This window comes from Octodon degus, unplaced genomic scaffold (assembly GCF_000260255.1).
Source record: "Octodon degus isolate 3935 unplaced genomic scaffold, OctDeg1.0 scaffold00028, whole genome shotgun sequence".
NCBI classification, from domain to species: Eukaryota; Metazoa; Chordata; class Mammalia; order Rodentia; family Octodontidae; genus Octodon; species Octodon degus.
The window spans coordinates 18,322,095-18,335,535 of record NW_004524604.1 but is presented as its reverse complement, the minus strand read 5'-3'; the positions used below and the strand labels follow the sequence as shown (position 1 = coordinate 18,335,535).

Below are 13,441 nucleotides of genomic sequence, written 5' to 3'. Positions count from 1 at the left end.
AGCTGAGATCCGAAATGTGGGAGGGAGTCTGCCACTTACAGATCTCAGGGAGGATATTCCTAACGTTGCACTGTGCAGCACATGGAGAGGTGATTGCAGCTCTTGAAACATCAGGGCAGTACCACACACTGAAATGCTAATTTTTGGTGATAGTGGGTCAAATAAGGCACATTATTAAAGGTAATTCATTTGATTTTATTCACCTTTTAATTGGCATTGGAAAATTAAAAATTATATACATAGCTTGCATTATATTTCTTATGGACCAAATTAACATATAAAATCTTAATTCAAGCCTTATGTTTTCCTAGCCTGAACACAGGCTTCATGAACCCCATAGATTGAGGTACAAAGCTTCTGGAAGGGGCTTAAAAATGAATGATGTGTTATGTACATGTGCCACTTCCTACTAGGAAAGTGATCATTATTTACTACTATCATGAACTAATAAAAATATCATAAAAGAGTTTTAGCTAATATAGTGTGCGCTACCTAAAACTGGACATGTGGGGATACTCTGCATTGAGTGAAACCATATCATGTTTATTCTTTGATTCCTCATACTACTGTGAAGTATGAAATATTTCCAGCCCAGATTATATGGGTTATAGCTGAAGAAATGAAGGAAAACAGTCTCATCTAAGAGGACGGATCTAGAAAATAATGGTGTGAGAAGTCAAACCCAACACAAGTCTATGAACCCAAGAGGCAAGGTGAGGGGAAGAGGGAGGCAGGGTCTCAGCTCCAAGGTGACTCCAGCAAAGCCTAGGGCTGTTGTCTATGCCCCACACCAGCTGCCCCAGCTGCCAGTTACCAGTCCAAGGTCACAGAGCCCAACCAGCCCAGTCTCCTTGTGGGTCCAGAGGCAGAGGCTGAAACGCTGACTCTCCTGGAGTGACTCAGGTGCCCACCCCGGGGTCCCTTTGATGTGTTTTTCAGGTTAGTTCCTAACCCTGTGATCTCTCCCATGCCACAAGAATTCCCACTTCCATCTGACTGTTCAAAAAGTTATGCAGTGCCTGGGGTATTTCTGTGTGTGTGTGTGTGTGTGTGTGTGTGTGTGTGTGTATGTGTGTGATCAGTGAACCCTCACTTGGGGTCCAGCTTTTTCCTTCCCTCTTGTAAGAAACTTCATTTAAGTCTCCCTTTCACAAGGTAGCCTGCAGGGATGGAGGGACAGTGCACCTCACACAAGGACCATGGCTGTGATGCTCAACACCTGGGAGGCTCTCACTTTTCAGGATGACACTCGTTTCCTCTTTGGGATTTCTCAGGAGAGGTTGTGCACGGTCAGGTATGCTTGTAGGAGGAGCCTAGTCACCTTGTGTCTTTTTTTTTTTTTTTTTTTTAAATCTTTTTATTTTTTTGATAGAGGTACTGCCAAGCTATCTCCCCAGCCCCCACATTGTGTCTTAACAGATGTTTTTTTCAAAATCATTTACCGGACTGGACATGCAGGGAGAAGAGGATGGTTTATGTTTTAAAGATGCTCTGGAATTTAAATGACAAGCCCCATCATATTATGCCCAAGAAGAAAGGGAGAGCCCTGTCTCCACCATGGTGACTCACAGGCTGACTCATCCTACCAGGGCAGCGTTTCCTCCCACAATAGATCAAATGATGGCCTTGGGGCTGAGATGATTCCACCAACCAGTGGGAAGTGGAGAAAGCATAGAGCTGCCACCTAACCTGGAGCAAGCACCTTTAGCTTTGCAACTGTTCTCTTTAGCTCCCCTTTAGCTGGATCTCATGAAGATCCTCTGTGATGTACACACTTGCCCTGGAAACCCTTCTGTGTTCATGTAATAAACTGGCACCTATATACTACTGAGCTTTACACTGGGCAAGATGTAAGTAACACCACAAATCAGAATGGGATTTGGCAAGGTTTCCCAGCTGTCACCTTCTATTTTTGGCTCATTCTCCAGGAGTTAAAACTGATAAAAGATTTTTTTTAAAAATTATTTATTTATTTATTTGGTACAGGGTCTTCACTACACAGCTCAGACTTGTAGTGATCCTCCTGCTTCAGCCTCCACTGTGCTAGGATTACAGGAGTGGCCACCATGCCCTGTTTCCATGACTGGTGTGGTCTGGAGCCAGGATGGCATGAGGAATGGAGAATGGAACCCAGGTCCTTGTGTTTGCCAGGCAGGCACTTAGACCACCGAGCTATCTCCCCAGCCTAAAACTGATAAAAGGGGGGAAAACTGAGATAAAAACAAAAGTAATCAAATTATAACAGAATATCAAGCTCTAAGGGCAACAACGGAAGAAATATGGAGCATGATCATAATATTCTTGTAGCATATCTTTTTGCAGTACTTGGGATTAAATAACCCCTGGGGCCTTTTCCCAGGCCAGAAACTCAGATCCCCTCACCTTTGAAAATGTTTAAAAGGCTCTAGTTTGCTAAGTTGTTAAGATTGGGCTCAAACTTGTGATTCTTATTCAGATTCCCAGAAGGCTAGGATTATAGATATGTGCCATCACACCAGTTGAGATATTTATTTTCTTAAATTCATTCACTTTTGTACTTTATGACATTTCTGTAAATAAAAACAATAATATGAAAGGACTCTAAATTGATATAACAGATTTATAGTGAGATAATGGTAAACTAATATGGTCAATCACTGAGTGAAGAACAAAGTAAAAAACCTATCAGGTCATTTTAAAGTAATAATATAGCTCTTAGAGAATTACATTTTGTACTGATAAATGTTCATACATTTACTTCTCTCCACATTTCAGTATTCCATATGCAGTTTTACAGCTGTCGAGGGTCAAGATAGGGAGGGTGACAATTATGTAAGTTATTAGCATATGGAATCTCTCTTATTAATCCTGTTTTAAAATTTTATATATTTGAAAAAAGTTTTAAAAATCTCCACCTCTTTTTAGGAATTTCTTCACTTTTAAGAAAAAATTTGGAGATCAGAAATTGATAGTGAAGGGCCTGCCAGATAGCTCAGCAGTCTAAGGTGCCTGCTTAGGCAGAGTGCAGGGGTTGGGGTTTGATCTGCTGGCCTGCTGTGCCAGAACCAACCCCTAGGGTGCGCTGAGACAGTGACTGAGACTGGGCATGGTGACATGTGCCTGTAATCCCAGTGCTTGGGAGGCTGAAAACAGGAGGATCACTATAAGTCAGATATATGTTGTGAGACCCTGTAGACCTTGTACTAAACACAGAATAAAAAAAAAAAAGAAAGAAATTGACAGTGGACTTCTGATAGAAAGAAATAATTTAGAAATGATTTATAAGTCATGTGTCTATGTGTAGAATTTTCTTTCTATGCTTATGTTCCATTCTCTGTTCTTCTGATATGCCCATTATGCATATATCACAGCTTCTATAACGGGTCCACAGTTCTTGGGTATCTCTGATTTTTACCCAGTGTTTTTTTTCCTTTTTTTTTTTTCAGTTTTACAACTTTGTATTTGCATTTTTTGACACAATACAAAATACACAGTAAGTGAAAAGAAGGATGGGTGTTAGCCATTCTGGGCTGTCAGCACACTTTTCCTCCCTCCTTCTGTAACCAGGTGCTCCAAAGCTTCACCAGGGACCCCATGTTGCTAGGACACAGGGCTTGATGTCACCCCCACAGATCCAAGCTCTCAGTCTCCTGTGGTCCTTGTCCTTACATTCCCTAAGAGTAGTACAGATTAGTGGCATGTATGGGTCCACACAGCCCAGGGTAGGTGAAAGGGATAGTTCCTTTGGCTGCCCATCATTTCTTCCTAAGGAAAACTAAGCCCCCTCTTCTTGCCCCCCTGGAAAGGGCTGGGCAATCAGATACTCTTTCTGAGGAATTGGAATTGCATGTAGACATGACTGGGCCAGGAACCAGCTGGAGTTAGCAGCCAGAGTCGCAGCACCCTAAAGAACTGTCCTGGAGAAAGGCAAGGGCTCCCTGCTAAAGTCTGGCACTGCCTGGCTCTTTCCTTCCCGGGACACGTGTGCCCAGCCTTGCATGTTCTGAGATCTCCCTAGTGTTCTTCCTATGAACCCTTTCTTGCTTCATCAAGAGGACACTTTCTGTTCCTGACAGTGCAAACTGATTAAAAAAAAACAAAAACAAAAACAAAAAACCTTCTAACTGAACAAGAATCAACACGATTTAAAGACATACAGCTACCACAGAGCCTGACTGAACTGGGTATACCTTGCCAGGTTCTTTGGAAGAGAGATACTGTAAACACACACTGGTCACCCAGGTTGTGGGACAAGTTGTCTCACATAGAAACCCAAGGGCAACATATACCCTTAAGAAACAGGGAGGTGGAAGGAAAAGTTTCATAACCAGGTTAAAGAATTATTTTCTTAGAATATATGGCTTCATAGTGATTCACAAATCTTTTACACTTAACTTAATATTGCAAAAATGTATTATATAAAAAGATTATTCTTCAGAATAAACTTATACTCTTCTGTCTGCTGATTTTGATATCTTTTGTATTAGTATTACAATAGTTATGTGCTGAGGGATGTCTCCTGAACATGCACAGGGCCATACAGATGCCGTCTTAAATGCTATGGTTACAAATAATTTATTATTTCATACATTTATTGTTCAGCAAAAAATGCATAGTTACATTATTATACAGAATTTCATATTCAAGACACTGTATAGGGAACAGAGTGTCAGAAGACTGAAATCATCACAGAAATGAGTCACAATTTGTTGAGTCACATGCACAGAATTGACAAAAATTATATCTATATTATGGGTTATTTTGCTTAATTGATCTTGATGTCTGAAATTATTAAGTAATGCTCTTCTGTTGAAATACACTGTTGATCTGAAACCACACCATAGCCCGGGTGTGGAAAGTCATGTCTCCTGAGAAGTCCTCTCTAGCTAGATAAGATAGCTCTTCAGGATGAAGGGGAGGGACGGAGTCAGGGTATCATGATAGTAATTTAGCGAGCAGTGGGAAAATTTCTCTTTATGACTGCATAACTCTTTTACTCCCCCCCTTATCAACATTAAATGAACTTGAACAGACCAACACCAGAAGACACAAAGTTTCTATTTGATCACTATTAAATCCTCCCTCTACCTCTGACCTGAGGAAAAACATGAGGATGACCCTTCAAGTAATGCCCTTTGCTTCAAAAGGGGACCTGCTGGTTAGACATTCTTGCAATTTGAATACAGTTCTCTGATTTAAATCCTTAGGTTAGAAACAGACGCACCTCATAAGGCAGATGGCTGGAGAAGGCCTAACTACATATCGAATCCTTTTAGGGATCTTTTGTCTTCAAGGCTGGATTTGTGAAAAGCAAAGGCTTTAAGGGTGGTGGGCGTGGTCCGCGAGAAGGCGGAAGTGGAGGAAGTTCGGACTACCACATGCTTTGCGCAGACGAAAAGCAGCCACAGGATCTTCCCCTAGCCCTGGAACATAGAAAGCTCTTCTTGGTCCATGTACCTTTGGCACGGGGCTTCTTCTTTCCACTTCAGAGAATGAAGGGCCAGTGTCCAGAGCTGTGCATTTCTTATTGGCTGTCATTCACTATGATCACAACCTCATTTGAGTGAAACACGCTTTACCTGTTTATTGTCTGGGTCCCTAGTTGCTTGGTTAGAATAATTTTACACAGAGCCTTCAGAAATGAAAACCAACTGGGCAGAAATGTAGACCTTTTGTTCTAAGCCTTTCTAGGAGACACAATTTAATCATGTTTCTAACCAAAATATTTTAAAAACTTTAAAATTTAGCCTCATTACATACTTAGAACCTATCTGACATTTTTTTCTTTTTTTTTTAAAAAATTGTTTTTATCCTTCTTTGAACCATATAGTATTTACATTTTTAAATTTGGGTAAGAGCTCAAGATTGATCCAACCCCGCAGGACAGAGATGAGGCTTTCCAAAATGCACAGGTTCTCATCCATGTGCTAAGGCTTGTTTTGTACAAACAAATTGCTATTACAAACTGGTAGAATATAAAATGAAAATATTTCCTTAAAAAATTTCCCATGAATTGTCTTTTTTGTATCCACCATATTAAAAACAGATTATCCTTTCTATCTAGAGATGGAATTAAAAGAAGCAATGAAATTAGTGTGGCCCACATTTCATCTAGAAATGAGGGTTTATTTACATGGTGTCCTTTCTTGACATTATAGTAAACTGTGAAAAGCAGGGCTATCCTCACCATATGGCTAAATAACCGACTGCGGACTGCGGATCCTGCCCCGCTCAGCCTTGAGTGCTTATTGCATATTTTAGGTGGAGCTTAAGGCATGAGAAAGGTGGCCTGCTGCTGTTATACAGTTAAAAACAATTTAGCACACTCAAGAAATTTTCCTTGAGAAATACCATGTTTGGAATAGCTGTCAGAGGTTGAGAACCAAATGCATTAAAGCTCCTGAATTACACTTAGAGGAACAGTGCATTGGAAACATTTTCAAAAGCTCCAAGTAGAGGCTGCTTTCCCACTGAGTTAAAGAGCAAACACTAAGCATTTTGTTACATACAGGTGTGTGTTCAACACTTTCAAAAGTCACATCCTGCCACAATTAACAGCTAAGTGAGCATTCTTGGCCCCTGACCTATAAATAAACACTAATTCTGCAACTTGCTCACAGACCCTTAAGAAGCTACTCTAAAACAAAAAAGCCTATGTAAGACTGGTCAGAAATTTGCAATCCAGAAATGTGATACCTTTGTTCTTTCTGAAAGAACAACTGAATTTTGTTAGTTGTTTGGAATGGTGACTAAGAAAAATGGATACCCATTTTCATAACTAGGAAACAGAATATTGCAGAAGTTGGATCTTCAGTAGAAAGGCATGTACTAGCCTCTCACAAGGAACTACAGCAGTGTTCAGCTTTACCTGCTGAAGGCTTCCTTTTTCAAAGTGTTTAGGCTCTTTTACTTTTTGTCAGACAATTTATGTCAATGAATATTGGCATTCCTTCAAGAGAATGATTCAACGCATGCTTTACAACTGGCTGGTGCTAACCCTAATTTCTTTTTGACCTATGTCCTAATTTTTTCTGGAAGCAAATTAGGAACATTAAGCCAGAGGATAAATGCACTACTCAAAATATACTCAGGCACCAGTGTTCAGGTTAAAAGCTACAGGGTAAGCCAAATAGAACTCCTTGCCTAACTATTTAAACTCTAAGACCCTGAGAATTCACATGCTTTTGCTAGAGACAAAATTTAAAACTCATACAAAATCGAACATTATTGACCTTGCTGCCTATTGTGCTGTTTGAATCAAGTTCTCTTTGTTCTTTCTTTCCCATGTGTTCTTCCTATTTTTTTTTACATCTGATACTTTTTTAAAAAGTAATTTTCTACAGATTTATTTTCTCCCAGATATGCTCTATAAATTACAACAAACAATTTTAGAAGAGGAAAAAAGGCTAGCACATTAGCCTTAGTTTTAATTTTGGAAATTTAAGCATTTAAAGTTGTATCTGTGATGTTTTTAAATTACATTGTCTGTGAAATTCACCTAATGGCATCACAATTTAGGTACATTAATAAACCATGGTTCATAGTGATATAATTACTACTGTCCTTCATGTAATTATTGTTAGTGTTTTTATTAATAAGTAAGGATCAATGTTTCTCGTTCTGCATACATCCCCACCATCCCTTTACCTGACTTGTAGAACTTTAAAATGTCAAGCTATTTTTAACTATAGGCCCAGGAGCAGTCAGGAATAGAAAAGAAATTGCAGATAGATTAACATCTTGATTGAAAAAAGATTCTATGCACTGCTCTTCTGCTAACTGATAGAAGAAAAGACCCAATCTTCTCTGTTCCACCATAAAACAAACAAAAATGATGGCTGTGACAGCATGGACAGACAGATCCTTGCCCAAAGGCCCTACATACAGTAGGTGCTCAGTGATCATTAAAGGTATCACACAGGTGAGTGGGTGAATGCTGACTCCAGAACACTGCCAGTGAAGCTAGCAGTATGAAACTTCAATAGATGAGCAAGAGGATAAAAACCATTTAAGTGGTTGATAACATGATTAATAAGATTTTATAAACTAGTTTCAGAGATAGCTATCTTGCTGAGCATGGTAGCACATGCCTGTAATCCCAGCACTCTGGGCTTGAGGCTGGAGGATGCTATGAATTTGAGGCCAGGCTGGGCTACATAACAAATTCAAGGCCAGTGTGAACTACAGACTGGCTCAAAAAAAGGAAGAAAGAAAGAAAAAGAGAAAGCAAGCAAGCAAGCAAACCATCTCTTTGCTCTATTTAAAAATTATAGTCAAAGGAATACATATACCCATATATCAAACACACATAAGGTATCCAATTAGTGTTTGGGGCTTGGCCAGGTATTATAGTTGTGCACACTCACAGATGCTCACAGGTGAGCAGACAATTGTCCCCAGGTTGTAATGATAATTGGAAAACTTAAGTCTGTTACTTAGGACCAGTGTTAACTCAGATTAAAGTTATACTATATGAAGATAAAATTCCCTATTATTGCTGTTAGCCTCCAATTCAGCACATCAGAAAAAAATGCTGATCACTTCCATTCCTCAAATGTTACATTCTTAGAAATGGCTCCCAAAAAGTAGCACACTGGATGAGGCCAAATGTTTTTTCAACTGTAAGAACTTTCAGGCAGGCTTTATGAATGGAAACACGGGCAGGGCCCTGGGGCCAGCTTTCTAGCTCCATACTCTCTCTCTCTCTCTCTCAGCTATTTTTAGAAAGTATGTGGCCAGTGGAAAAGATCTCATTTATTTTTATAAGCCAGTAATGACATGACCAGAGAGTTCTACTTCCTGTCTTTGGAAAGGTCACCCTCTTCAACTAAGCTACAAAGAAGGTAGGAAGAAAGAAACCCCTTTAACCAACTACCTTAGTCTGAGTCAGCCCCAGCGGTCAACCCACAGGGTGACGGGCACTGTAGTCAGCACCCTCAGTTCCCAAGCACAATTCCACGATGCCACTCCTTGGGATGTCATTTAGATCCTAACCACCGAGTAAAGATAAAATATATTACATAATATGCTTCAAAATCCTACTGTAAAAGTAGATGTTTTGAAGATAATGAAATGAATTCTTATTTACAAATTGTCCTATATTGAACACAACAGTTGAGCATAATAAAGGCAAACCAAATTTTAATGGCTGTAATGATATGAAAAGACATTTTCAATGATGTTTTACACTGATTGTGGCGTATTCCTGAAATGTTTAAGAAGCCTGGATGTTTCTATGCCAATGTGCAGATAGTAAATGACTGCTTCTAAAATGGCATTATCTATCTTGACGGAAAACGGATATAGTTTAGCAAATAGCTTATCTAGTTAAAAAAGTCATCCCTGATTGTAGTAGATGCAACACCTGCTTGTAAACATGAACTAAAGCCAAACCACCGTTTTCCACTAGAATGTCCTCTTGTAGTATTATGTGTGGTTTATAATATCTAAGAGAAAGGCAAAATGGAGGAAGGAGAAGGTAAAGGAAACAAGCAGTGAATCCTTATTCTCCTTGGAACACAATGGGTGGGTCAACATTCCCAGGGAAAAGTGTGTCATCTCACTGGCTCATGCATCGTAATCACTTGAAAATGATATGGGTATAATTTTATCCATGAGCGGCCTCTGCATAAGGACAAAGACACAGGGCTAGAAGAGAATTCTGTTTGTAGACCTGCAAGATCTCTAACAGAAATTTAAAATGACAGATGCTGGGATTTAGCTTTTAGTCTCAAACCTATTGATCCTTCTCAGAAGTCCCCTTCAAGAAAACTCCTGAAAAAGATGTTCCATCTGATAAGAAAGCTCCAAAATACTCTTCAACTGTTTCCCTAGCTTCCGAACCAACATTCTTTGGGGATCTACAAAAGACAACAATGACATGCAAGTAAGTCTGCATGTGGAAATATCCTGATTTCCACAGCTGTCCTTAAACACATGTACTGAGTCAAGTTACAGCTGAGAAGTAACATCTGTGGTGTGCACAAATGAACAGCCTCTGCAACCTAACTGGAATCGCCTTGTACTTAGCAAAGGATGAGACACTGATATTCATCAGGAACTGTACAAAGTATGTTTATGATCCGGTTACACGGTCCTAAATTAAATACAGACATACATAAATTTAACTTCCATGTGCAAATTAGCACACACAATGATACTGGTTCCTCCAGGGAACTGTGCTGAGCTTCTGTTTACAAATACAGTAGTGATTAAAACTGTAAGCAAGAAACAATGAGCCATCTTTTTACCAGTGCCAAGTGTTCACCTACTTCATGTGCTTGATCAAAATTGTACCCTTAAGTCAAGACTTCCCCTTTTTGGACTTTGTTTTTGGCTCTCAACCAAATGACTATATTCAAATATAGTGATATTCAAATTAGCTACCTCAGGGGCTTGTGTTTATCAAGAATTTACACCTCAGTTATAGGCTAGCATTTATAAGATATGTCTAAGTAACACTGGACAATATGGTGACTCGAAAGCATCTTGGGATGGTGGGCATGTTGGCAACTAGCTTTAAAACCAGCATTTGGGGGGCTGAGGCAGAAAGATTATAAATTCAAGCCCAACCTAGGCTACATAAGGAGTTCAAGGCCAAACTGGGCCATATAGCCAGACCCTGACCACAGAAAAATAAAATATCATAGAGTGTCTTTACTAATTTTTCAAGGATTCAGTGTGACTGCCAATCATTTCCATAATCTTGACCCAAGTAGGAGTTCTGTGTTTAACTGGGCATGCATAATCTTATTCAATTCATAAATTTCTGTCATAACCTAAGCTAAAATGCTTCTGGTTTTCATAATAGTAACTGCTTCATTTACTCTTGAATATTATATTTTAAATTTTAAGCAAAGATGGATGGCACCAGCATACTTTCACCCTCCCTCATGGCTGTATTAGGGACCACAACCATATTTCTGGGTTGGCTCTTGTGGTGGAGAAGCCAAACACTACACATGGCCCTGTAAGCTACTTCTGGTCCTATCAAAAACTTAAAGCCAACCCCACCTTCCATCCTGATTTGCAGTGAAATAAGAAAAGCTTAGTCCTGATGCTCTCCTATACAAGAAACTGTCTGAGGTCACTCATTTGGGCACTGCTTCCAAAGGCACATTTATTCCAGTGGAAATTTTAGTAAAGAAGGAAAGAAGAAGGTTGAAGACAAAACAAACAAAAAAATCCGATGAGCTCTGTGGAATACATTAAAGTAAATAGGAATCTGGGATCTATACAAACCACTTGAGCTCTTCACCAATAGACTAACCAGAATCCCTAAGGTAAAAGTCATTCACAGTTGTATCATGAGACTCACAGGCCTTCAGAGAACACTGTTTTTAGAAAGTAGAGAACTTTGAAGCAGCTTGCCCTGATGTCTGGTTCAAGTGTGTGCAATGCAGAAGGCTGCAAAATTCAAAGCTATGTGACAAAGAAAATTCAGTGCATATCACAGGCTTTTATAAATTATGAAAAAATCATCATATATATTACTATTTAAATAACATATAAGAAACATTTTGAAATAATTATCTTGTGTTCATATTCCATGCATTTTCTAGCAAGTTAAGCCCTGGGTTTGTGTCTGTGCACCCATTTCCTACAAAGCCCCATTCTTCTGACAAATCCAGGCATTCCTGACTGAATTGGAAGTACCCAGGGATTTCTGAGTATTTATCTTCTTTACTGCATACCTGACCTCACAAGGGCTACTTGTTACCGCTGACACAGAAAACAAGTGGAAAATCAAACTGTTTGGGGGTGTTTGGGATTGTATACCTTGGCAAAACCCCTGGGTGTCAGAGACATTACCTGATTTTTTTCAGGGAGCAAGAACCAGTGGCCCTCTCTTGCTTGATCCCCCCGACCCCTTGCCTAAAGCTCCAAGTGGACTGAGATTCCCTGGTAGCAGTGGATCTCTCCCTTGTAGTTTGGCAGTGCCCTCCTGGAGCAAAGAAGGAAGCACAACAAAACTTGAAAACAAACCAACAATAGCAACAACAGAAACTTCAAACAAACAGATGGTCAAACCAGTCGCCTCTTCCACAGTAGAGGGTCACTTTTTACTGCAGAAGTCGGTATTGTTGAGGAACTTCCTGATGACCAAGCCCAGGCAAACCACCAGCAGCAGCATGTAGCCCACGGTGCCCGAGAAGGTGGGCGCTGCGGGCGGGGCCTGGAGGAACTGGCGTAGACCCTCCTCCACGTAGTACACCTGGTCGTAGATGCTGAGGAAAGTGAAGATGTGGAAAAGCTGGTGACTGTGACCAATGATGTCGAAGAGGCCTGGCTGGATGCGCTCAGGGATCTTGCTCACGTTGAAGAAGGCAGCCACCACCAGCCAGAAGTAGCGGCGATAGAAGTGCACAAAGAGCGTGGGGTTCTCACCTCGCAGGTCGAAGAGCCAGCTCTCCAGCATAATCGGGCAGGCCATGCTGAGGGGCATGATGAAGACAAAGGTGCGCAAGGCGAATGGATAGGCGCACCAGTCGGTGCGGCTCTTGCAGCAGGCCACTGTGCAGGCCACAGCCAGCACGAAGGCCACCGGCAGCACCAGCTCGCGGTAGGCGGCGATGAGGCGTGTGCAGTCCACGTGCCAGCCCAGGCGCTGCTGTACATACGGGGTCATGACGCTCGCGTCCAGCAAGCTCAGGCCGGGCAGCAGGTAGTAGTAGTAGGCCACGGTGCTGCCGAAGCCATAGTAGCTGATGGACGCGTAGTCCAAGTAGAAGAAGGCGGCGCGCAGGCGCAGCGAGAGGCAGCTGAACACGTGCGCCGTGCAGCTCATGGCGAAGGTCAGCAGCACCCCGGACGCGTAGCACCACAGCGGCAGCAGCCAGGGGTGGTGGAAGGGCACATCACGGCCGCTCAGGAAGAACAGGCGGCAGAACTTGCTCAGGAACAGCAGCAGCGGGATGAAGTGCGTCCAGAAGTTGAGTGTCTCGTTGGTGGGCTTCAGCACCGAGGCCAGGCACTCCTGCGCTGTGCACGGCAGGCGCCGGTAGCCCGACAGGATGAAGCACTCCACGAAGTCGTCGGGTACCTCGTCCCACCGCAGCAGCAGCTTGGCTGACGCGGGGGGAGCCTCGGGGACTGCGGGGTGGGAGCGCCGGGTGGCCCCCGGAGCCGCGGCGGTCGTGCCCTTCGTGCCCGCGCCCCGGGGCTGCAGGCGCCGCGGCATGGTGCCCGGGGCCGGGCTGGAGCGCGCGCAGGCGACCTCTGGCGCCGGCTCCTGCGCGCTGGGCAGCCCCCGCCGCCCGTCGGAGCCTTTGTGCCCGCGCCGGGGGCGTCGCTCCGGGTGTAAGGCAGGACCTGCGCCCCCCAGCAGCCGTTCCTAGAATAAATAAATAAATTAATTAAATAATCAATAAGCAGCGTGGCGACCGGCAGGAACGCGCGGGGCTCGGCGCTCCCTCGCCCAGCTGCCTGCTCCCGGCGCGCGGCCGCCCGCGCTGCGGACTGC

The 13,441-nt window shown here is 42.3% G+C and overlaps 1 protein-coding gene across 8 annotated transcripts in view; it reads right to left on the bottom strand.

Moving 5' to 3' along the window:
• Positions 1–4,534: 4,534 nt before the first annotated feature.
• Positions 4,535–13,441, bottom strand: part of Paqr9 (progestin and adipoQ receptor family member 9) — a 9,314-nt gene continuing 407 nt past the window's right edge. For 2 of the 8 annotated variants that reach the window (XM_023712980.1, XM_023712986.1), the window contains exons 2-3: positions 12,039–13,312; positions 9,104–11,923 (exon numbers count right to left, since the gene is read on the bottom strand). In XM_023712980.1, coding sequence (XP_023568748.1) covers positions 11,854–11,923; positions 12,039–13,312 — 1,344 coding nt within the window. In that variant the 3' untranslated portion in view covers positions 9,104–11,853. Of the gene's footprint in view, positions 5,403–9,103; positions 13,313–13,441 lie in introns of those variants that run through there. The other 6 variants (XM_023712982.1, XM_023712984.1, XM_023712983.1 and 3 more) reach the window with 6 other exon arrangements.